Source organism: Ips typographus, linkage group LG7 (assembly GCF_016097725.1).
Source record: "Ips typographus isolate SLU linkage group LG7, UJ_Ityp_2.0, whole genome shotgun sequence".
Lineage (NCBI taxonomy): Eukaryota > Metazoa > Arthropoda > Insecta > Coleoptera > Curculionidae > Ips > Ips typographus.
In genome coordinates this window covers 6483835-6507538 of record NC_138428.1, presented here as the reverse complement: position 1 = coordinate 6507538, position 23704 = coordinate 6483835, and the positions used below count along the sequence as shown (strand labels likewise).

At 34.4% G+C, this 23704-nt stretch overlaps 1 protein-coding gene across 2 annotated transcripts in view; it reads left to right on the top strand.

Moving 5' to 3' along the window:
• Positions 1–23704, top strand: part of fry (microtubule binding protein furry) — an 83140-nt gene that overhangs the window by 24046 nt on the left and 35390 nt on the right. For both annotated transcript variants that reach the window (XM_081983475.1, XM_081983473.1), the window contains exons 15-23: positions 11354–11479; positions 11539–11906; positions 11962–12181; positions 16402–16565; positions 16618–16763; positions 20061–20347; positions 20404–20505; positions 20558–20845; positions 20899–21408. In XM_081983475.1, the coding sequence (XP_081839601.1) occupies positions 11354–11479; positions 11539–11906; positions 11962–12181; positions 16402–16565; positions 16618–16763; positions 20061–20347; positions 20404–20505; positions 20558–20845; positions 20899–21408 (2211 nt within the window). The remainder of the gene's footprint in view (positions 1–11353; positions 11480–11538; positions 11907–11961; positions 12182–16401; positions 16566–16617; positions 16764–20060; positions 20348–20403; positions 20506–20557; positions 20846–20898; positions 21409–23704) is intronic.

Genomic DNA, 23704 nt, shown 5'->3' with positions numbered 1-23704 from the left:
TAAAAACTATTTTTACTTTAGTTATGGCTTTGAGTTAATGGCCCGTTTTATAAAATGTCATTATTTTTGACAGTACTTGTCAAACACGTTAATTCGGACGATCATTAGAGCAAGTCAACTAACCTAACCTAACTTAAACAGCTCATTTATGTTTCCAAGAGAAAGATCATCATTTTAGGAAATTCATTTTTTGCCAAATTTAGATTTTTTTTAATGTTATGTGCGTTTATAGTTATTTATACAACAAGTGACTTAAACCATTTTTTATTCATTCATATTTATTCGGGGGTAATATCCCTAGTGCATTTAATTTTTCCGGAAAAACGAGTTTCTAAGTAATTTGTTTTAACAAATAGCATGAGCGAGAGTGGTTTTAAAAATCATCCCAGTCGAAGACGAGACAAACCACTCTCGCTCATGCTATTTGTTAAAACAAACTACTTAGAAACGAGTATTCCAATTATTCCACAGGAAAAATTAGATGCACGAGGGATATTTGGTAAGATTATTTCCTGAGTTAAATAAACATTTTATTTTAATTAAAACAATAAGAACAATAACTTTCAAGCTAGAAAGGGTAACACTATTCTTTATGTTGCTGTGAGGAGTGTGAAATTTTTTCGATTTTTTTTTCTGGAAAAACTGCTGACAGCTAAGTTGACAGTTGTTGACAAGTGATTTTTCCACTTGAAATTTACATTTGTTATACTAATTCTTGATAGCGATTGGTCCAAATTGATAGGAAGGAAATAATCTTCATAAAACGTCTCATTAACTCAAAGCTAACTAAGGTAAAATTAGTTTTTATTGAATTATTTTGTTATTTATGAAGCAAATCATAAGTTATTATACATCACTAAAATCAGAATAAAACGTACTATTTGGTGGGCTAAAAATCCAATATGGCGCCCATAAGAAAAAAGAAAGTTGATGATGGCTGCCAAAAAACGAAACGTCGTGTGGCAAATTTGAATCCAACATCGTATAGCTGGGAAAAAGTGGCAATGAAAAGGTGCTTTTTGTTTTGGGATATCTTTTCAAATAAGGTTAGGAAAAAATAATAACAAAAAATCAATTTTTCAGTTTTTTCCGGATATCTTCGGAAGTACTCGGAAAATCGAAATTTTTAAAACGGCATTTGGTTGAGCTTTATATTGCGCAACTTTGCCCCAATTTAAACTTTCTCGTATCTTTTATAGTTTCCGAGATCCCAATGGTGAGGGTCGAATTTGAATTACCCTGTATATTATTAAATATTTGGATTCCTCACAAAATTCTGACCAACTTTTGTGTACAATGCCGTATGTCTATCTCTAGCCGTTTTCGAAATATTTGATGTTTTTCCAAAAAAGTGACAGTTGCAGCGCTCAACATATTTTTGTACTCTGTCAAAACCGTATTTCATTTTGCAATGAAACTTTGGGTTATTGTAAATAAAGGATCGTTTTATTAAACTGAGGGTGCGTAATGACTCATTTGCATACAGCGTCGTCAAAAAAAATCATAAACTTGCCACTAAAAAAAATGAAAAATTTCAAGTTTTTTAAATAGAAACCCACATTTTTTATGACGGAATCATTTTGAGCATTAAAAATTACTATACGTTTCAATTTACTTGCCTATACCTAAATCCAACCCATTTCGTTTTATTTGAGAATTAACCTTTTTTTATTAGGCTGCATGGTTGGGATTAGCTGGTACTCTAGTTGGTCATGCTTTTGACACACGGTGATATTGGAGACCTGCAGAGCATGTTAATAACACTAGTTTTGAGTGTTTTGACTGCCAATATGCCGTCGCTAGGGTTCGACAAGACAAGAAATCTTGTCTTGACTGATGATTTCTTGTCTTGTCTTGAAAAACAAATTCAAGAAATTGAAAAATCTTGTCTTTACGATTTCTTGAGAACCTCTTTCTTGTCTTGATTTTAATAGGGAATAAACATTTAGGAGGTCTTTGGCCTTTATAAACGATTGTTCAAGGTTTAGGACACTTGTAGACCCCTCTGACAATTTTAGGAGGTTTTCGATAGCATTTAGAGGCTCTTCAGGTCATTTTAAATGATTTTTTTCCGGTTAGGACAATAAAAAAGACCTGTGCCAATTTTTAGGCGGTTTTCGCTAGTATTTAGCCTTCTGGCCTTTATAAACGATTGTTTCGCTCCTATTTAGAGACCTTTGGCCTTTATAAACGATTGTTTAAGGTTAGGACCCTTGTAGATCCCTCTGACAATTTTAGGAGGTTTTCGATAGCATTTAGAGGCTCTTCAGGTCATTTTAAATGATTTTTCTACAGTTTAGGACAATAAAAAAGACCTGTGCCAATTTTTAGGCGGTTTTCGCTAGTATTTAGCCTTCTGGCCTTTATAAACGATTGTTTCGCTCCTATTTAGAGACCTTTGGCCTTTATAAACGATTGTTTAAGGTTAGGACCCTTGTAGACCCCTCTGACAATTTTAGGAGGTTTTCGATAGCATTTAGAGGCTCTTCAGGTCATTTTAAATGATTTTTCTACAGTTTAGGACAATAAAAAAGACCTGTGCCAATTTTTAGGCGGTTTTCGCTAGTATTTAGCCTTCTGGCCTTTATAAACGATTGTTTCGCTCCTATTTAGAGACCTTTGGCCTTTATAAACGATTGTTTAAGGTTTAGGACCCTTGTAGAGGCCTCTGAAAATTTTAGGAGGTTTTCGATAGTATTTAGAGGCTTCTCAGGTCATTTTAAATGATTTTTCTACAGTTTAGGACAATTAAAGAGACCTCGGTCAATTTTTAGGCGGTTTTCGCTAGTATTTAGAGACTTCTTCTACAAGAAGAAGTGCTACTTAACATTTTTATTATTAAAATTCCAGATTTCTTGAAAATTTCTCTCTCTAATTACGTGTGGATTTATGTCACACCAGTAGTGTGAATTATGTCTATTGAACATTCCATTTTTAGTGAATTTGGCCTCGTCGCTCTAAATAATATTATTCAATTCTTCTCCATAGTGACTAGTCAGCAAAAACTCACTAAAAACCACTCTCTTCGGAAATTCAACCTCTTTTAAGTGTTGCACTAATTTAAATAAAAAAGGGTGAAATTTATGTTTCTTCAGGATCCTCTGAATTGACCTTTTGGATATGCCTGATTCTACGGAAACTTGTCTTATTGACGAAGTTGGATTTGCAACAAAATAGCCCAAAATTGCAATTTCTACATTTGTATTATTAAGGATTGGTTTTGTTTTAATAGCTTTTCTCTTCACAGATCCCGTATTCTTAAAATTTTCAATTATTTGCTTGACAGCTTTTGGTGATGGCTTTGGTTTTTCTGGATAACGAGCGGCAAATACCTCACATGTTCTACTCACAACTTTATCACATTCTCCGTAAATAATAAACAGATTTAAGTAATCTTGGTTTGAATAACGTAACCGCGACGGCTTGGAACATAACTTTACCCTGCATATTTTCTCTTTGTTTATGGATTTCATTTATTTTTAAATAAGATATTGGTCAATAATTTATAGATGTTTTTTTTAACTTGACTCAACGGGGACACGTAAGAATGTAAAATTTATGCACACTTCAGAGAATCTTTTCGGTTTAAGTAAAAACTAATGATATTTCAAAATCAACAATTCAACTTACAGTTTGTCTACGTTGACTTTCGTTTACCCAAGCCAAAATACCACTTCCACTTCCATCAGACCTCGCTGAGTTCCAACTGGTACAGGGTGCTTGGCTATTTTGTGATAGGCACCTGATTTCCGTAGAGGACGAGGACCCTTCCTGAGAAAATTCTTTGTCGAATAACACCTTATGTTTTGCTTTCAAGTGTCTTTTTAATCCAGAAGTGCCGGCATTTTTCATTTTTAGGTAAACACTTTTTCCAAATTTTTCAAAACATGGTATACATTTGGCTATCTTATCATCATTGTTTTTTTGCTTCTGTTCCCCACCCACATGAAAAAAATCTTTAACTTGTCTTTTGCCACTCTCTAACATTTGAGAGTGAGGCTGCTTTTTCTTTTTGGTACCACTAGATCCGTCATCGTTCTCATGTGTATCACTTGAGTCATTTTCACTTTCACTGTCCATTTTATAATAGCTTTTCTGTCCTTTGCCTGGTAGGAATTCGGAGCCCGAATCGGAACCGAAAGGCTCAGACTTGCTAGAGTCACTCATCTCACAAAAATAATAACAATAGAATTTACTTTAGTATCCACGAACACGAACTTCACTGCCTTCCTCCTTTCTACTTATCATCAAGCAAATGAAATTAACGCCGGGGAATCACATTTCGCCTATCGTTGCTATGACAACCAGACTTCATGGGCGACGGGAAATCCCCGCTTAATCAAGAAATTTCAAGATCTTGAAATTACTTGAATCAAGACAAGAAAGAGGTTCTCAAGAAATCGTAAAGACAAGATTTTTCAATTTCTTGAATTTGTTTTTCAAGACAAGACAAGAAATCATCAGTCAAGACAAGATTTCTTGTCTTGTCGAACCCTAGCGACGGCATATTGGCAGTCAAAACACTCAAAACTAGTGTTATTAACATGCCCTGCAGGTCTCCAATATCACCGTGTGTCAAAAGCATGACCAACTAGAGTACCTGCTAATCCCAACCATGCAGCCTAATAAAAAAAGGTTAATTCTCAAATAAAACGAAATGGGTTGGATTTAGGTATAGGCAAGTAAATTGAAACGTATAGTAATTTTTAATGCTCAAAATGATTCCGTCATAAGAAATGTGGGTTTCTATTTAAAAAACTTTTAAAAATTTTTTCATTTTTTTTAGTGGCAAGTTTATGATTTTTTTTGACGACCCTGTATACAGTTTAATAAAACGGTCCTTTATTTATAATAACCCAAAGTTTCATTGCAAAATGAAATACGGTTTTGACAGGGTACAAAAATATGTTGAGCGTTGCAATTGTCACTTTTTTGGAAAAACATCCAATTATTCGAAAACGGCTAGAGATAGGGAAATGGGGGAATCCAAATATGTAATAATACATAGGGTGTTCTATTTAAAATACGAAAGTTGTGATCGACTTCCGGTATAAACGGAAGTGCAACCATCTTGAAAATATTTTAGTTAGATTGGGCATGCCCACATCAGTATCCTGCCAAATTTTCAAAACTCTCCTATTTATACTTTTTCCAATATCAATCGATGTCTTTCGTCGTGGGACACCCTGTACAGGGTGTCCTGTGAGGTAAAGGACAAAAATTCACTACATGCTTTAAGTAAATTCGAGTCGAAAATGTCCTATAAAAATGTTATGATTTTTTTAAAATTAAATAGTGTTATTGTGCAGGCAACTACAATAATTCCGAAATAATAATTTTATTTAACAAAAAAATGACTACTAATTGTTCTACATATACACTCTTCATATTATCTATCATTGTATTATTGTACTAAACTGCTCGTCAAAAAGAATGGGACAGCAAAATTTTTGCTTTTTTTTGAGCGGCTGCTTCTTCAAATTGATTTACTTGATTCTAATAATTTTTTTGAGGATTAAAAGGTATTTTCTTCTTCTTTTATTTGACCTAAATTATCTTTTGAAAGGTGCCACGGATCCAGTATACAGGGTGTGACTGAGATTAAAAAAATTTTTTACGTTTTACAATAGCCTTAATCGAGGCTTCCGGTCAATATCTCTAAACGTTTTCGCCAGTTTGGCGATTAAAGGCCGTTTACAAAATTTATTGCAAAATTTTTAAAAAGTGGTTACTTTTGATTCTCTTGTTTAAAATTAAACAATTTCTTTAGATCTTTTGTGGAGGAAGAGCGGGATTAGCAAGTTTACACTTAAAACTACCCAATTTAAGTAAACACTTATAAACTGCATTCATACAGAGTGAACCAAAAAAAAATCAAAATAAAATCTTATGTGCATGCATTTGTAGACGTGTGTTGAGTACCATAGCAACACGCTATAAATTATAATTGAATTCCAAAAGTGCTTTTAAATTGTCAAAAGCTTCTAGATCCAATTAGAAAGTGCCAGTGGCCTCTAAATAATATTGCAAAGTTTCTAGAAATCACCACAGGTTTCTGAAAGTGTCTTAAACCTTCCAAGAATTGTTTTAAAATGTCTGATGCCTCTAGATCCATTTTGGAAGCGACAGAGCTCTCTAAAAAATACTGCAAACCTTCCAAAAGTGCTTTTAAATTGTCAAAAGCTTCTATATCCAATTAGAAAGTGCCAGTGGTCTCTAAATAATATTGCAAAGTTTCTAGAAATCGCCAGAGGTTTCTGAAAGTGTCTTAAACCTTCCAAGAATTGTTTTAAAATGTCCGATGCCTCTAGATCCATTTTGGAAGTGACAGAGCTCTCTAAAAAATACTGCAAACCTTCCAATAGTGCTTTTAAATTGTCAAAAGCTTCTATATCCAATTAGAAAGTGCCAGTGGTCTCTAAATAATATTGCAAAGTTTCTAGAAATCGCCAGAGGTTTCTGAAAGTGTCTTAAACCTTCCAAGAATTGTTTTAAAATGTCCGATGCCTCTAGATCCATTTTGGAAGTGACAGAGCTCTCTAAAAAATACTGCAAACCTTCCAATAGTGCTTTTAAATTGTCAAAAGCTTCTATATCCAATTAGAAAGTGCCAGTGGTCTCTAAATAATATTGCAAAGTTTCTAGAAATCGCCAGAGGTTTCTGAAAGTGTCTTAAACCTTCCAAGAATTGTTTTAAAATGTCCGATGCCTCTAGATCCATTTTGGAAGTGACAGAGCTCTCTAAAAAATACTGCAAACCTTCCAATAGTGCTTTTAAATTGTCAAAAGCTTCTATATCCAATTAGAAAGTGCCAGTGGTCTCTAAATAATATTGCAAAGTTTCTAGAAATCGCCAGAGGTTTCTGAAAGTGTCTTAAACCTTCCAAGAATTGTTTTAAAATGTCCGATGCCTCTAGATCCATTTTGGAAGTGACAGAGCTCTCTAAAAAATACTGCAAACCTTCCAATAGTGCTTTTAAATTGTCAAAAGCTTCTATATCCAATTAGAAAGTGCCAGTGGTCTCTAAATAATATTGCAAAGTTTCTAGAAATCGCCAGAGGTTTCTGAAAGTGTCTTAAACCTTCCAAGAATTGTTTTAAAATGTCCGATGCCTCTAGATCCATTTTGGAAGTGACAGAGCTCTCCAAAAAATACTGCAAACCTTCCAAAAGTGCTTTTAAATTGTCAAAAGCTTCTATATCCAATTAGAAAGTGCCAGTGGTCTCTAAATAATATTGCAAAGTTTCTAGAAATCGCCAGAGGTTTCTGAAAGTGTCTTAAGCCTTCCAAGAATTGTTTTAAAATGTCCGATGCCTCTAGATCCATTCTGGAAGTGACAGAGCTCTCTAAAAAATACTGCAAACCTTCCAATAGTGCTTTTAAATTGTCAAAAGCTTCTATATCCAATTAGAAAGTGCCAGTGGTCTCTAAATAATATTGCAAAGTTTCTAGAAATCGCCAGAGGTTTCTGAAAGTGTCTTAAGCCTTCCAAGAATTGTTTTAAAATGTCCGATGCCTCTAGATCCATACTGGAAGTGACAGAGCTCTCTCAAAAATACTGCAAACCTTCCAATAGTGCTTTTAAATTGTCAAAAGCTTCTATATCCAATTAGAAAGTGCCAGTGGTCTCTAAATAATATTGCAAAGTTTCTAGAAATCGCCAGAGGTTTCTGAAAGTGTCTTAAGCCTTCCAAGAATTGTTTTAAAATGTCTGATGCCTCTAGATCCATTTTGGAAGTGACAGAGCTCTCTAAAAAATACTGCAAACCTTCCAATAGTGCTTTTAAATTGTCAAAAGCTTCTAGATCCAATTAGAAAGTGCCAGTGGCCTCTAAATAATATTGCAAAGTTTCTAGAAATCGCCAGAGGTTTCTGAAAGTGTCTTAAACCTTCCAAGAATTGTTTTAAAATGTCTGATGCCTCTAGATCCATTTTGGAAGTGACAGAGCTCTCTAAAAAATACTGCAAACCTTCCAAGAATTCTTTTAAATTGTCAGATGCCTCTAGAACCATTCTGGAAGTGAGAAGGCTCTCTAAAAAATACTGCAAACCTTCCAAGAATTCTTTTAAATTGTCAGATGCCTCTAGAACCATTCTGGAAGTGAGAAGGCTCTCTAAAAAATACTGCAAACCTTCCAAAAGTGCTTTTAAATTGTCAAAAGCTTCTAGATCCAATTAGAAAGTGCCAGTGGCCTCTAAATAATATTGCAAAGTTTCTAGAAATCGCCAGAGGTTTCTATTAAATTAAAAACCATTATTTTCGATTAAATTTACCGAATAAAGATACATGTTTTATTTGTATGGTAAAACATTTGATTTATCTTTTGTATGATTTTTTAACCCACTCTGTTTATAAAGGTTCGCGGTTTATAAATGTTTACCTAAAATGGGTGAATTGAAATGTAATTTTGCTAATCTTGTTTTAAATTCAATAATTTCGAATTAAAAACAAGGGAATTAAAAAGAACCATTTTTTTAATATCGTAAACGCCCCTTAATCGCCAAACTGGCGAAAACGTCTAGAGATATGAATTTGATTACTAAACAAATAGTGTGCTTCCCTATCCAATATCATTATTTTCCATTAAAATGTCTGAACTTGCTAAGATTTATGATAAAACATTTGATTTTCTTTTCGAATTTTTGTTTGGGTCACCCTGTATCTCGCAGTGTATGTTTTTTACTTAAATTGGGTAGTTTTAAGTGTAAACTTGCTAATCCCGCTCTTCTTCCACAAAAGATCTAAATAAATTGTTTAATTTTAAACAAGAGAATCAAAAGTAACCACATTTTAAAAATTTTGCAATACATTTTTTAAACGGCCTTTAATCGCCAAACTGGCGAAAACGTTCGAAAAAGACTCGATTAAGGCTATTGTAAAACGTAGAAAAATTTTTGGCGAGAAATGGCGTTAGACCGAATTTTTCATTTTTTGACTACACCTCAGTCACACCCTGTATACTCGAATCCGTGGCACCTTTCAAAAAGATCATTTAGGTCAAAAGAAAGAGGAAGAAAATACCTTATAATCCTCAAAAAAATTATTAGAATCAAGTAAATCAATTTGAAGAAGCAGCCGCTCAAAAAAGAGCAAAAATGTTGCTGTCCCATTCTTTTTGACGAGCAGTTTATTTGGCACAGTAACACTATTAAATTAAAAAATATATATCTTGGTAAGGAAGCATTTGCCTAAAGAATGTATAGTGAAATTTTGTCCCTTACCTCGTCGGACACCCTGTATATGTATACAGGGGCGGCTCCTCAATAAGTGCACATGTGCACGTGCACTCCCAAATTTTTAGTCCAAAAATGCATGTTTTCATTATAAATTTTATAATGATTGAAATAATTTTCTATTAATACCAAGTATTATTAATCTTGGAAATAAATAAGCTTTTAATAATAAATAAACGATCCCTCCAGTATTTCCTACCGTTAGTGTGCAATATTTGAAAGCAATTGCATATTTTAAAATTGTAGGAAGTTTAGGCGTGGTCTCAAAAATTTTTTTTCGGTACTCTTTGAAATTCAATATCTCGGTAACATGAGGAGCTACAGAGGCCATTTTTAACCCATTTTGTAGTATTTTTTATGCTTTTTCGAATGGCGTAGGAACGAATTTCCTGCGAATTTAAATAAAAGAGCTACGATTTTTCAAAAAGTAAAAAAAATGCAATTTTTGTCAAAAGTGCAATTTTGGCAATTTTTTATTTTGCTTTATAAGGGTTCCAATGCACAGCAAAGGGCATATTTATACAAAAGAACGTTAAATTAGGTGAAAAAAGCACAAAAAAAGCACTTTAAAAATTTTCAAAAAAATTGAATGATAAAACTGTTGTTTGCCTCGTTCACGTCCAAAAATTCGATCAAACCTACGCCGGAAATTACATTATAAGGAAAAAATCAAAATGGCCGCCATTTTGGATGGATCTAGGTTAGGGTTGATGGTACTCGTTTTCTACTAATTCGGGGTCAAGGAATCCATTTCTGCAGTCAGTTTGTCCGTATATGTTACTCAGCTCGAGAAACTTAACTTTTCGTAAAAATCTGGATTTGGGGGAGAGTTACGCAAAAATGAACGTCATCATTGAATTCCTCATTCTCGATTTAGTAAAAAACGAGTACAAACTTGATTTTTTACGAAAATGTCAAAATGAGGCTTGTGCAGGCCATTTGCAATTTCCGCCATTTTGGATCGAAATAGCATAGGGTTGATGGTACTCGTTTTCGACTAATTTGGGGTCAAGGAATCCATTTCTGCAGTCAGTCAGTCTGTATCTGTCACTCAGTTTAAAAAGATTGTCTTTTTATTAAAAAAATGGGTTTAAATACAAATTGTAAAAAAAATAACGTTACCACTGAATTCCTCATCCTCGATATAGTAAAAACGAGTACAAACTTGATTTTTTACGAAAATGTCAAAATGACGCTTGTGGAGGCCATTTGCTATTTCCGCATTTGCAATTTTGGCTCGAAATAGCATAGGGTTGATGGTACTCGTTTTCGACTAATTCGGGATCAGGGAATCCATTGCAACTGTCAGTTTCGTCCTTAAAAGAGCTACGATTTTTCAAAAAGTAAAAAATTCAATTTTTGTCAAAAGTGCAATTTTGGCAAATTTTTCTTTTGCTTTATAAGGGTTCCAATGCACAGCAAAAAGCATATTTATGCAAAAGAACCTTAAATTAAGTGAAATAAGCACAAAAAAAGCACTTTAAAATTTTTCACTTTAAAAAAAAATTGAAAGTCATGAAAATTGGTTTAAAAACTAAAAAATTAGCAAAATTATGAAAATTGATCAGAATCACGAAAATTGGTTTATAAACTAAAAAATTAGCAAAATTATGAAAATTGATCAGAATCACGAAAATTGGTTTATAAACTAAAAAATTAGCAAAATTATGAAAATTGATCAAAATCACGAAAATTGGTTCAAAAACTAAAAAATTAGCAAAATTATGAAAATTGATCAGAATCACGAAAATTGGTTTATAAACTAAAAAATTAGCAAAACTATGAAAATTGATCAGAATCACGAAAATTGGTTTATAAACTAAAAAATTAGCAAAATTATGAAAATTGATCAAAATCACGAAAATTGGTTCAAAAACTAAAAAAAGAGCAAAATTATGAAAATTGGTTCAAAAACTAAAAAATGGGCAAAATTATGAAAATTGATCAAAATCATGAAAATTGGTTCAAAAACTAAAAAATTAGCAAAATTATGAAAAGGAAGTTTGGTCGTGGTCTCAAAAAATGTTTTACTAATTGCCCCTAGTTTTGTGCACTACCTTTCAAATTTACTACGAGCCGTCACTGTATGTATAACTATGCAACTTGTAAACTGTTTAGCTGAAGGAGACAAAGGTCGCGACACATTGGACGCCATCTTGAGCCAATCTTACTGCCGTTCGCAAACGCACTTGTCCAGACAATTATCTTTGCTCCACCCGGAACTGACCATGCCAATGTTCTCTGGTAACCCCCTCCCCTTCCTCTAACGCAACTTGTGTAAAAAAAATTGTTTCACCTCATAGAAATCACCTACAGATTTCAAACTGCCAGACCGGAAGTACGTCAGCTATTGCTTCAATATTTATTACCGTGGTTGCACAACATGGAACTTGTAGACCCTAACATACCTCCTTCCCACCCCAACATGTACCAATTCTATGCCAGTAACGAAATAGGAACGGAAAGGCGAGAAGGATGGGGTTCGGCCGAGGCAACAGAAATGGTCCTCAACAACATTTTCTACATCACCGCCAAATTTGGTGACGGTCATTCCAAGGAGGTGGAGGAGGTGTGGGGCACTTTGTGCACTTCGTGGCCTAATAACATGAAAGTGATCATCCGGTATTTGATTATCATTTCGGGGATGGCGCCTTCCGAGCTGCTACCTTTCGTACGTTTGCATTTGGTTAGAGTGGGCTGGTGAGCCTTGATGATGATGTTTTCAGGCGAAACGCGTGGTACTGTACTTGGCGCGTGTGCAACCTGTTCGTTTGTTGGATGAAATGATGTTGGAACTGCAAACTGTCGAAACACTGAATTGTTTGATTGAAAGGACGGAAACTCCGCCCTTTTATCGGTTGACTGTGATGAGGAAGGCTTCCAGCAACTCTGATGGTACAAATGGTGTTGCTGGACAGAGTGATAGTAGCAGCAGGCATGATTTAAGTAAGTAATGAACAGAAAATGATGTACAGGGTGGTCCAGTTTTAAGTGTCAATAATTCACCATTTGATAGCCAATCAAAAAATAAGTTGACTTGCATTGTGTCATTTTTCTGAAAAACGTTTCCTTTTCTGAAAATCGTTTTATAGTTTAAAACTAAACATCCAAGACTTGTGAAAGTCCAAATTTGTACTGAATAGTCTAAAAACTTTTTTACTACTAGGAATGGTCTTATGATTCGCTTTCTCAGACTGCCATCCTGGTTGAGTGTCTGAAACTGGCATTCAAGAACTAAAAAAAGTCCGGAAATCAAGACAAAGATTGTATTGGGCATGAAACTCATTTTTTAGTACTAAAAATAATATAAAAGTTGACTTTTAATGCTAGAACTGACTTTACTAGGACTGAAGAGAGTCCAAAAGTATATTTTCAAGACTTTAATTGGTGTACAAATCAATTTTCTGGACTGGACTGAAGTCTAGAAGTAAATTAAATTTTCGGACTATTTTATTTCTAAAAATTAGTTCTCAAGACTATTATTGTAGCATTTGGTACCAACATTTTTTACTTTTATTACTGAAGAAACTTGACTTTTGGAAATAGTCTTATACTCGATTTTTCAGTCTTGAAAAGCACTAAAAACAGTCTGAATTTCTTAGAGATGCTACAATTTATTGCACCTTTGAGTGTAGAAGTCAATTTAATAGTGAAGAAGCTTGAAATAACATTTTCAAGATTATGGTCAGTGGACAAACTGGCTTTTAGGCCTGATAAGTCAAAAACCTTGTAAAGATAGTCTTGAAAATCAATTGGGGGCACTGAAAACAGCCTTAAAACACTAAAAACAGTCTAGTTTATTAAGAAATACCCGAATTTTTAGCACTGAGGTGTCTAGAAGTCGAGTTTAATGGTGACAAAGCTTGGAATGCTATTTTAAGTGTATGAAGAATGTAAAAATTGTTTTTTAAGTTTGCTATGTCAATAACTTGGTAAAGATAGTCTTGAAACTCGATTTTCCAAGCTGAAAGCAGTTTTGAATCACTAAAAATAGTCCAGAATTCGAAGAAAATGAAAAGCAAAGTAAAAAGCACGAAAAGTTCGTTTTCAAGACAATTTTCATGAATCTAATGTCAATGCATCTAAGACTATTTTTAAGACTAAAATATTGAAATTTGTCTTCAAATTATGAAAACTTACTTCAATAACTAGTTACATAAAGTGATACTTTTCGTGACTAGTTACGAAAAGTAAAACGTTTTGTCACTCTAATCAGTTTTGAAAAGTGTCACTTTATATGCCAAAATTAGAAAAACACAATTTATAAGCTTCTGAAATTTTTATCTTTTCTAATTCAATTTTCAAAACTAAAGTTTGTCTGGAAACTATGAAAACTGGCTGAATAAAATGAAGTTTAAAAAATAATGGGTGTAATATACAAGGTGTCCGGAAAATACGTGTACAACGTTTGACGACAGACTCCTGACGTCAAAATATGTCGATCTAAGCCGACTTAGTTATATCCAAAATTGTCTCGTTTAGCCGGTAGAGGGCGTCAAAAATTTGTAAAAATATTGGGTACAATTTCATTTCTTAAAGAGTATTGATAAGTGTATTCAGCAAGATGGCGGTCATTTTACACATTTGCTTAAGTAATGTTTTTGGTTTACTTAGTTTCTTACAATAAATAATTTCAACTTTATTATACCTACTTTGATGTATGCAGGTAATTGTAAATTTTTTTTTCCGGGCGAAACAGCTCATCCACCGGGAAATATTAAAGAGGTAAAATAGCTTCAAAATACTTCCGGTCACTCGACAAAAATATCTGGGTTGTCATAACGCCGTTCATATAAAAAATGAGGAGAAATGTTGACGTATTATATCACTTTTATAACACTTCCACTTATTTACAGCCGGTGACTGTACTACTAGAAAACGTCATTTTATAGTATTAGTCTACATACTAAAATTCATTAAAATCCATTAGCAGGTTTTCACGTAATTTAGTAAAAAACCAATATTTTTACAAATTTTTGACGCCCTCTACCGGCTAAACGAGACAATTTTGAATATAACTAAGTCGACTTAGATCGACATATTTTGACGTCAGGAGTCTGTCGTCAAACGTTGTTCACGTATTTTCACGTGACTGTAGTTGACAAGCGTCAATTTAACTTTACAGTGTTGCCAGCTGCAAATTTCTATTGTCACGATTACGTAACGTGCTTTTACAATTGAAGATTTTCCAACTGCTTACAAGTAATTTACAGACTTTTCAAGGTTCAAGATGACATTTTCTGGGTAACGTGACTGTTGTTGACAGGTGTCATTTTAACTTTTCAATGTTGCCAGCTGTAAATTTTAATTCGTCATTCGTTCGCGCAACTTAAAAAGCAAATCACCATTTTTTGACGTGCTTTTTCAAGTTTCGTTTTTCCAACTGTTTAAATGTAATTTACAGACCTTTCAACGTTAAAATTGACATTTTCCGAGTCACGTGACTGTTGTTGACAAGTTTTGACTTAACTTTACAGTGTTGCCAGCTTCCAGTTTAAATAGTCACGAACACACGTGACGTGCATTTCTAATTCCAGCTTTTCCAACTGCTTAAATGTAATCGACAAACTTTCCGAGGTTAAATATGACATTTTCCGAGTCAAATGATTGTTGTTGACTGATGATAATTTAACTTTACAGTGTTGCCAGCTGCAAATTTAAGTTGTCACGATCAGGATACATGCTTTCACAGTTTAAGATTTTCCAAGTTCTTAAATGTAATTTATAAACTTTTCATAGTTAAAATTGACATTTTCCGAGTCACGTGACTGTTGTTGACAAGTTTTGACTTAACTTTACAGTGTTGCCAGCTTCCAGTTTAAATAGTCACGAACACACGTGACGTGCATTTCTAATTCCAGCTTTTCCAACTGCTTAAATGTAATCGACAAACTTTCCGAGGTTAAATATGACATTTTCCGAGTCAAATGATTGTTGTTGACTGATGATAATTTAACTTTACAGTGTTGCCAGCTGCAAATTTAAGTTGTCACGATCAGGATACATGCTTTCACAGTTTAAGATTTTCCAAGTTCTTAAATGTAATTTATAAACTTTTCATAGTTAAAATTGACATTTTCCGAGTCACGTGACTGTTGTTGACAAGTTTTGACTTAACTTTACAGTGTTGCCAGCTTCCAGTTTAAATAGTCACGAACACACGTGACGTGCATTTCTAATTCCAGCTTTTCCAACTGCTTAAATGTAATCGACAAACTTTCCGAGGTTAAATATGACATTTTCCGAGTCAAATGATTGTTGTTGACTGATGATAATTTAACTTTACAGTGTTGCCAGCTGCAAATTTAAGTTGTCACGATCAGGATACATGCTTTCACAGTTTAAGATTTTCCAAGTTCTTAAATGTAATTTATAAACTTTTCATAGTTAAAATTGACATTTTCCGAGTCACGTGACTGTTGTTCACAAGTTTCGATTTAATTTAACAGTGTTGCCAGCTTTTAGTTTAAACTGTCACGAACATCTATCTTTATTCTTCTTGTTATGAACATTTTCTGAAATTACGTAGTGTACAGACAGATGAAGGAAGCAAATTTTCGAATAATTTTCCTTTTAAAGTGTAGCATTTAGCAGTGTAGTCTAGTATTTTAGGGCAGATATGCATTTCTCTTAGAAATCTTAAGAATAACAAACAAAATAAGGATAAGGATTACATTTTAACGGTTACATTAATGTTGTAAACAGTAATTTGTTTTGGGTTTCAAAATAAGCGTCTTGGGGTGACTAAAAAGAACAGGTTAGATTAAAACTACTTTTTAGTGTAAAGTCTGCTATTGTTAAAGTGGTAGCAAATTAACCCCTGTATATGCGGTGTAATAATATTTTTTAAACTTCTTAAGTGAATTTTCCGTTTCCAAGACAATTTTTAAGTTGGGTTGGGTTAGTTTTGGGTCTTTGACCGTAATAACGTGTAATAAAGTGTTTGTTCCAAATTTGATCAATATTGCTCCAACGGTCTGACAGTTATGACAAAAAAAAAACGATTTTTTAAACAGAAATTTGAAGGACTGTATTTTCCTTAGGAAGCACTTTTCAGGAAAATGACATAATGAATGTCAACTTATTTTTTAATTGGCTATGGATTGGTGAATTATTGACATTTAAAACTGGACCACCCTGTATAACTAGTCAAACATCGCGTTTAGGTATTGAAAAGGGTATGATTCACACAAAACGCCACAGCGGCGAAGATCCTTCAAAACTAATAAACAAAAATGAACCTTCCTCGAATCTTTTCGCGGATTTCGGTTTGAATCGTGGCGATAAACTGCGCAATCCCAGCGAGGAGTTGAGCAATTCCTTGGAAGAGGTTTGGAGATTGATTCACTGTAAATTTTATTTAAAAAGTGATTTACAAACAGGCGTCCAACTGTGATGAAATAGTGTTAAGAGAAAAAGTCGACATTCCGCAGCCTCATCCACTTCCCATGCCCGAATTTGGGGGTTATTTCGCTCCTCTAACCGAATATTTACCGGACACGTCCCAGCCAATTTCCGGATTTCACAGGTAAGTGTCGTAGAAAAAATGTGTAATAAATCTGCAACAAGTTAGAAAATCACGACATTCTGTGAACATAAGGAATAATCTTTAAGATTATTAAATTGAAACAGTTAAAAGTGCATTCTAGAGGATATCTATGGCCATAAACTACAGCCAAAGGAGAGTTAAGCAAAATTAGAATGTCATCATGTTGCCATGTGTACGAAGTTTTTCTAAACTATTTCTTTACCAGAAGATTGTAGGATTATTTTAAAATTTAAAAGCATCTTTAAATTTTCCTAGATGTGTTTTCTCAAAATCCTTTCATGCTAGATGTAATACAAAAGCGATCAGCGACCTCTACAATCATTTTACAAATCCAGAGAAATCTAAAATTACTTTAGATATCTCTAAAAATGGTTTTTCTAATTTTGGCATATAAAGTGACACTTTTCAAAACTGATGAACTGTAACTTTCGCCGTTTCTGATTTATTTAGCAAAAACTGATCTGATACGTCAAATTTTCAAATTATTTAAAATTGTGGTTTGAAATTTGAGCATCCTGTAACCTCGTTATTTTTTGGAGTTCAAGGAGATTAAACCTGTCAAGTTAACCGTCTTGAGACCCTCTTTTCAGTGGTGTAAAGCATAAAATTCTCTCTTAAAAATTGCATACAGAGTGGTCAAAAAATCTGAATCACTACATTTTTCATCCACCCCCTGTATAGTAGCAGCACTGACGGACTCTGAAACTTCCAGGAATAAGTTTAGCAGTTCTTTACGAATATTTTTGCTCCCTTTCAAATTTTTCGTAACTTTCGCCGTTTCTGAGTTGTTTAGCTAAAACTGGTTTGATGCCACAAATTATCAAATTAGTTATTGTTCATTGGTGAAGAATAAAAAAATCTATCTTAAAAATTTTGTACGGGGTGTCAAAAATAGTGAACCCTCATAATTTTCTTGTACGCCCTGCATACTGACAGCAGAAACGGTCCTGTAAACTTACGGTGTTGGGTTAGGGAGTTAATTAGATACATTTTAGGTCCCTTGAAATTTTTTTGTAACTTTTACGGTTTTTGAGTTATTTAGGAAAAACTGGTTTGATGCAACAAATATTTAAATCAGGTGAAATTGTGGTCTGAAATTCGAACACAATTTAAGGGACAGTCAGGGACAAAATCGTCTTTAAGACCCACTTGGAGTGAGAAAATAAATGTTTTAAGCACATTTTTGGAATCCTCTTTAAATTTACTATCCGATAACCTGAAAAACAGTACAAAATTTGGTACAGTCAGGTAGAAAAACGGTGTCAAAATTTGAACTGCCAGAAATACAGAATTTCTGAGTTACCAGTGATTTACTAGGTCAAATTTTCCTGGTAAAGTAAAATATTTACTTTACCGGTAATTTACCCATCACTAATTAGGGAATGTTTTATTTAAAGCAACCAAAAAACTGTTTTGCGCCTCTTTGCACATCTTAGTAAATATTTTCTTTAGGGGACCATTTATTGCAAAATGTCTTTATTCTTCTCGTTGATGATACAATAAAAGTAAATAATTTACAAAGAATGAATCAAACTTAAGATGCTATAACAACCAAAAAAATAGTGACAAAGTTGCCAAAGTTGAGAAAAAACTTAAAAGTAAACTTCTGCAAAAGAATTTTGGCATATAAAGTGACACTTTTCAAAACTGATTAGAGTGACAAAACGTTTTACTTTTCGTAACTAGTTACGAAAAGTATCACTTTATGTAACTAGTTATGAAAAGTTCATTTCATCACTCCCTGTTTTGATGCATTTCCGTAGAAACATATGGGCGACATCCATCATAACATGTCGTTGTCACAGTTTATACAAGGTGCTGTGAAAGTGAATATTTGTGTTAAATCACTTTAAAAGATGGTTTTTACCGCTCTTTGGTCAAAATTAGAAAAAATTATGTATGCAACACGTTTCGAAAATGTCTTATTGTGTAACTCATTCAAATTGTAGGACCTCGCTGCGCTCGCCCTACAAACATTCATTCGTTACACAAAATCGAACTTTTCGTAACTGGTTACATAAATAGCTATTTAACGTTTCAGGAGTGTTTTAAATTTGTCAGAGTTTTTTAGAAGTCACTAAAAAATGCCATAGATGCTACTTAGATCATTTTCAAAATGCCTGAGGTCTCTATAAATTCTTTAAACCTTTGAAACGTCTCTTAATTTGACAGAGGCTTCTAGAATTACCTTAGGAATTTCTAAAATTATTAAAAAACTTGCCAGAGGTCCTTAAAATTATTTTCAATGTCAGATGCTTCCAAAATTCCTTCCACAATGCCCAAGGTCTCTATAATCTTTTTACAATAACCAGAAGGTTTTAAAATATATTTTTTAAATGCTAGAAGATTCTAAAAACTATTTTATTGTTCCTATTAAATTTGCCAAAGGTTTCTCTTGAAAGAGATGCTCTTTAGATAATTTTCAAAAACCTAAAATCAATATAAAACTTGCCAGAAGCCTCTACTGTTATTTTAAAGACGGAATAGGCCTCTAAAAACTTTTTAGACGTTTAAAGAATCTCTTAGAATTGCCAGTATTAAAAGTGAGACTTAACAACTGAAACTGAGACTTTCTACGTTTGGAAACAATCAATGGAGGATTGATTTTTCAAACACTGGTAAACCTAATAATGGAGGATATTCCTCTCACGTAGGCTATTAAATACGTATAAATTTGGCCCAACTTCATTTTGAGTCGATATAATAGTTTTTGGAACCGTTTTTGACAGTGACTTTACCTACTAAATCACAAAATTGGTGATTTTTGGAACCTTAGTCATATACATGGAGGATATTCCTCTCACGTAGGCTATTAAATACGTATTAATTTGGCCCAACTTCATTTTGAGGCGATATAATAGTTTTTGGAACCGTTTTTGACAGTGACTTCACCTACTAAATCACAAAATTGGTGATTTTTGGTACCTTAGTCATATAAATGGAGGATATTCCTCTCACGTAGGCTATCAAATACGTATAAATTTGGCCCAACTTCATTTTGAGGCGATATAATAGTTTTTGGAACCGTTTTTGACAGTGACTTCACCTACTAAATGACAAAATTGGTGATTTTTGGAACCTTAGTCATATAAATGGAGGATATTCCTCTCACGTAGGCTATTAAATACGTATAAATTTGGCCCAACTTCATTTTGAGGCGATATAATAGTTTTTGGAACCGTTTTTGACAGTGACTTTACCTACTAAATTACAAAATTGGTGATTTTTGGAACCTTAGTTATATAAAACAGTTTAGAAATCATTCTGAAATTGTAGGTGTAACGTGGGGGTGATGCTCCTCTGCGACATAGTAGTAGATGGTATCGAAATCGATTGGGCCATCCATGTTCCTTTAATGTTGCACATTCTTCTGTTGGGTCTGGACCATACCAGGCCCATCGTCTACCAGCACTGCAAACAATTGCTTCTCAACCTTTTAGTAGTGCTGGCGCAACATAACGATCATCTGACCGTCTCGCACATTGTACTAAACAGCCGCACCAAACAACTGGAGCTAGGTTTGACCACTCCAGCTCTACCGGTAGTCAGTCACGTGTTTACTGGTAGGTTTGGTGTCACTGTTTTTTTGTGGTTTAAACTTTAAAGGGGTGGGGTTTAGAGGCTGACGCCACCTTTGATGACTTTCTGTACAACCAGTTTGTGGTGGGTGTAGCCAACAAAACGAATTTGCAGAGTATTTCCTCGAAAGATGAGGAGTCTGGTGGGTTTCTATTAGTAAGAGTTAGTGAGAGTTATTTGCTGAAATTTTGTAGGAGATGAAAAAGACAGCTCGTCTTTGCCTCCTATAATAGTTTTGCCCGAACCGGCAGCGTCGATTAAAAGCGAACTGACTACGTCAGCTGTGATAAAGTCTTTAGTAGACTTTTTAGCGTCGAAGCAGGCACCTTTATGGAATTACGAGGATATAACTGCCAAAGTTTTTACCATTAAAAGCGCTGAACAAATTGATGTATTTCTTCAGTACGTCCTTAGGGTTTTTAGGGACTCTTTGACCAACGCCCACATTAATGAACGTTGGGCTCAGACTGCTCTACAACTCGGTACTGCACTCTTTCCAAACTGGTTTCTGACTACTTAACGGTAATTTCAACAGGTTTGAGCTGCTCGTCGAGACACTACGCAGGCAGATCACTGCAAATATTCCGCGCCCTACGCGTCCCAATAACATCCCGCATGCTTTCGGACATTCTAAGTCGTTTGGTGGAAACGGTGGCGGAACAAGGCGAGGACATGCAAGGCTACGTCACCGAACTGCTGCTCACGTTGGAGGCGGCCGTGGAATCTCTCGAGTCAGATTTTCGTCCCTTGGACCTGACCAAGGAGATATTCAAGTCCACCCCCAATTTGAACAACAAGGACGGGGGTGCTTTCAAAAAAATACAGGACGGTGTGACGCTTAACACGCCGCCCGTCTTAAATCACTCGATTTCGGTGGGACATGCGCGCAGCACCAGCTACTCAGTGACGTACGGATTGAGGAGGAGCGTCCCTGGGGGGGACGACAAGAAGAATCGCAGTAGCGTTAATGAAAGCGAGTTGAATAGGGCTAAGTTCGCTTCGAATCTAGCACGGTCCAGGTCGGCACAAAGTTTGAAAATGTTGGGTAAGTTTAATTTTGATTTAAATTAGAATCATATGTTTTCCAGAAAAATTGGAAAATCTAAAAATTCAAAAATAATTCGTTTTTTACATTTTTCTACTATTAACTTGAAGGTATTCAGGCAGTTGAGGTTAATTTGTAAAAAATAAAAAAATTTTACTTGAAATTTTTTGACAATTCTAGTTTTTAACTTTTTAAAGCCAAACGGTGCGTGGTACCAAAAAAGTGTAATAGAAAGTAAAAGTTGTGATCATCGAGGTGCATTTGTGGTAAAAACTTAGAGATATTGAGCAAAAACTGCAAAAAACAAGAGTCAACTTTTACGCTCTCTAGCGGCTAAACGGGGCAACTTAGCCGTGCCCGCTCAACGTCACGTGATAGCCCCGTTTATTAGCTTTCTTTTGTTATACTGTGGTTTTATACAGGGTGTTTCAAGTAAGCGAGTTATGGACGATTTTCTGGAAAAGTGCACCAAAATTTAATCTAAATTAGGGATTTTTTGGGCTTACTATATATACTAACGGCGACCATTTTGGATTTTCCTTAATTAAAGTAATTTTAACTAATTTGAACTTGGGGAATACAAATCTGACGTCCATTTTGCTCTAACTGTCACCGTTTCGGATATGACCTTGACATTATGTCAATTTTGACACTTTAGGGCGTGGCACCCTTACAAAATGACATTTTGACAAATGACACTTTACGTCATTTTCGTACTATTAACCTGAAGGTATTTAAGCAGTTGAGGTTAATTTTAAAAATAAAAAAATTTCTGAAAAAAATCGGAAGGATCACACCTGAAATTTCTTGACAATTCTAGTTTTTAATTTTTCAAAGTCAAACCGTGCGTGGTACCAAAAAAGTGTATAGAAGGTAAAAGTTGCATCCTATCGAGGTGCATTTGTGATAAAAACTTCCGATTTTTAACCTGTAACGTTCTTGAGATATCGATCAAAAACTGCAAAAAACAAGAGTCAACTTTCACGCCCTCTAGCGGCTAAACGGGGCAACTTAGCCGTGCCCGCTCAACGTCACGTGATAGCCCCGTTCATTAGCTTTCTTTTGTTATACAGTGATTTTATACAGGTGTTTCAAGTAAGCGAGTTATGGACGATTTTCTGGAAAAGTGCACCAAAATTTAATCTAAATTAGGGATTTTTTGGGCCTACTATATATACTAACGGCGACCATTTTGGATTTTCCTTAATCAAAGTAATTTTTTTAACTAATTTGAACTTGGGGAACACAAATCTGACGTCCATTTTGCTCTAACTGTCACCGTTTCGGAGATGACCTTGACATTATGTCAATTTTGACACTTTAGGGCGTGGCACCCTTGCAAAATGACATTTTGACAAATGACACTTGACGTCATTTTTGTACTATTAACCTGAAGGTATTTAAGCAGTTGAGGTTAATTTTGGAAATAAAAAAATTTCGGAAAAAAATCAGAAGGATCACACCTGAAATTTCTTGACAATTCTAGTTTTTAATTTTTCAAAGTCAAACCGTGCGTGGCACCAAAAAAGTGTATAGAAGGTAAAAGTTGCATCCTATCGAGGTGCATTTGTGATAAAAACTTCAGATTTTTAACCTGAAACGTTCCTGAGATATTGATCAAAAACTGCAAAAAACAAGAGTCAACTTTTACGCTCTCTAGCGGCTAAACGGGGCAACTTAGCCGTGCCCGCTCAACGTCACGTGATAGCCCCGTTTATTAGCTTTCTTTTGTTATACTGTGGTTTTATACAGGGTGTTTCAAGTAAGCGAGTTATGGACGATTTTCTGGAAAAGTGCACCAAAATTTAATCTAAATTAGGGATTTTTTGGGCCTACTATATACTAACGGCGACCATTTTGGATTTTCCTTAATCAAAGTAATTTTTTTAACTAATTTGAACTTGGTGAACACAAATCTGACGTCCATTTTGCTCTAACTGTCACTGTTTCCGAGATGACCTTGACATTATGTCAATTTTGACACTTTAGGGCGTGGCACCCTTACAAAATGACAGCTTGACAAATGACACTTGACGTCATTTTTGTACTATTAACCTGAAGGTATTTAAGCAGTTGAGGTTAATTTTGAAAATAAAAAAAATTCCGAAAAAAATCAGAAGGATCACACCTGAAATTTCTTGACAATTCTAGTTTTTAATTTTTCAAAGTCAAACGGTGCGTGGCACCAAAAAAGTGTATAGAAGGTAAAAGTTGCATCCTAGCGAGGTGCATTTGTGATAAAAACTTCAAATTTTTAACCTGAAACGTTCCTGAGATATTGATCAAAAACTGCAAA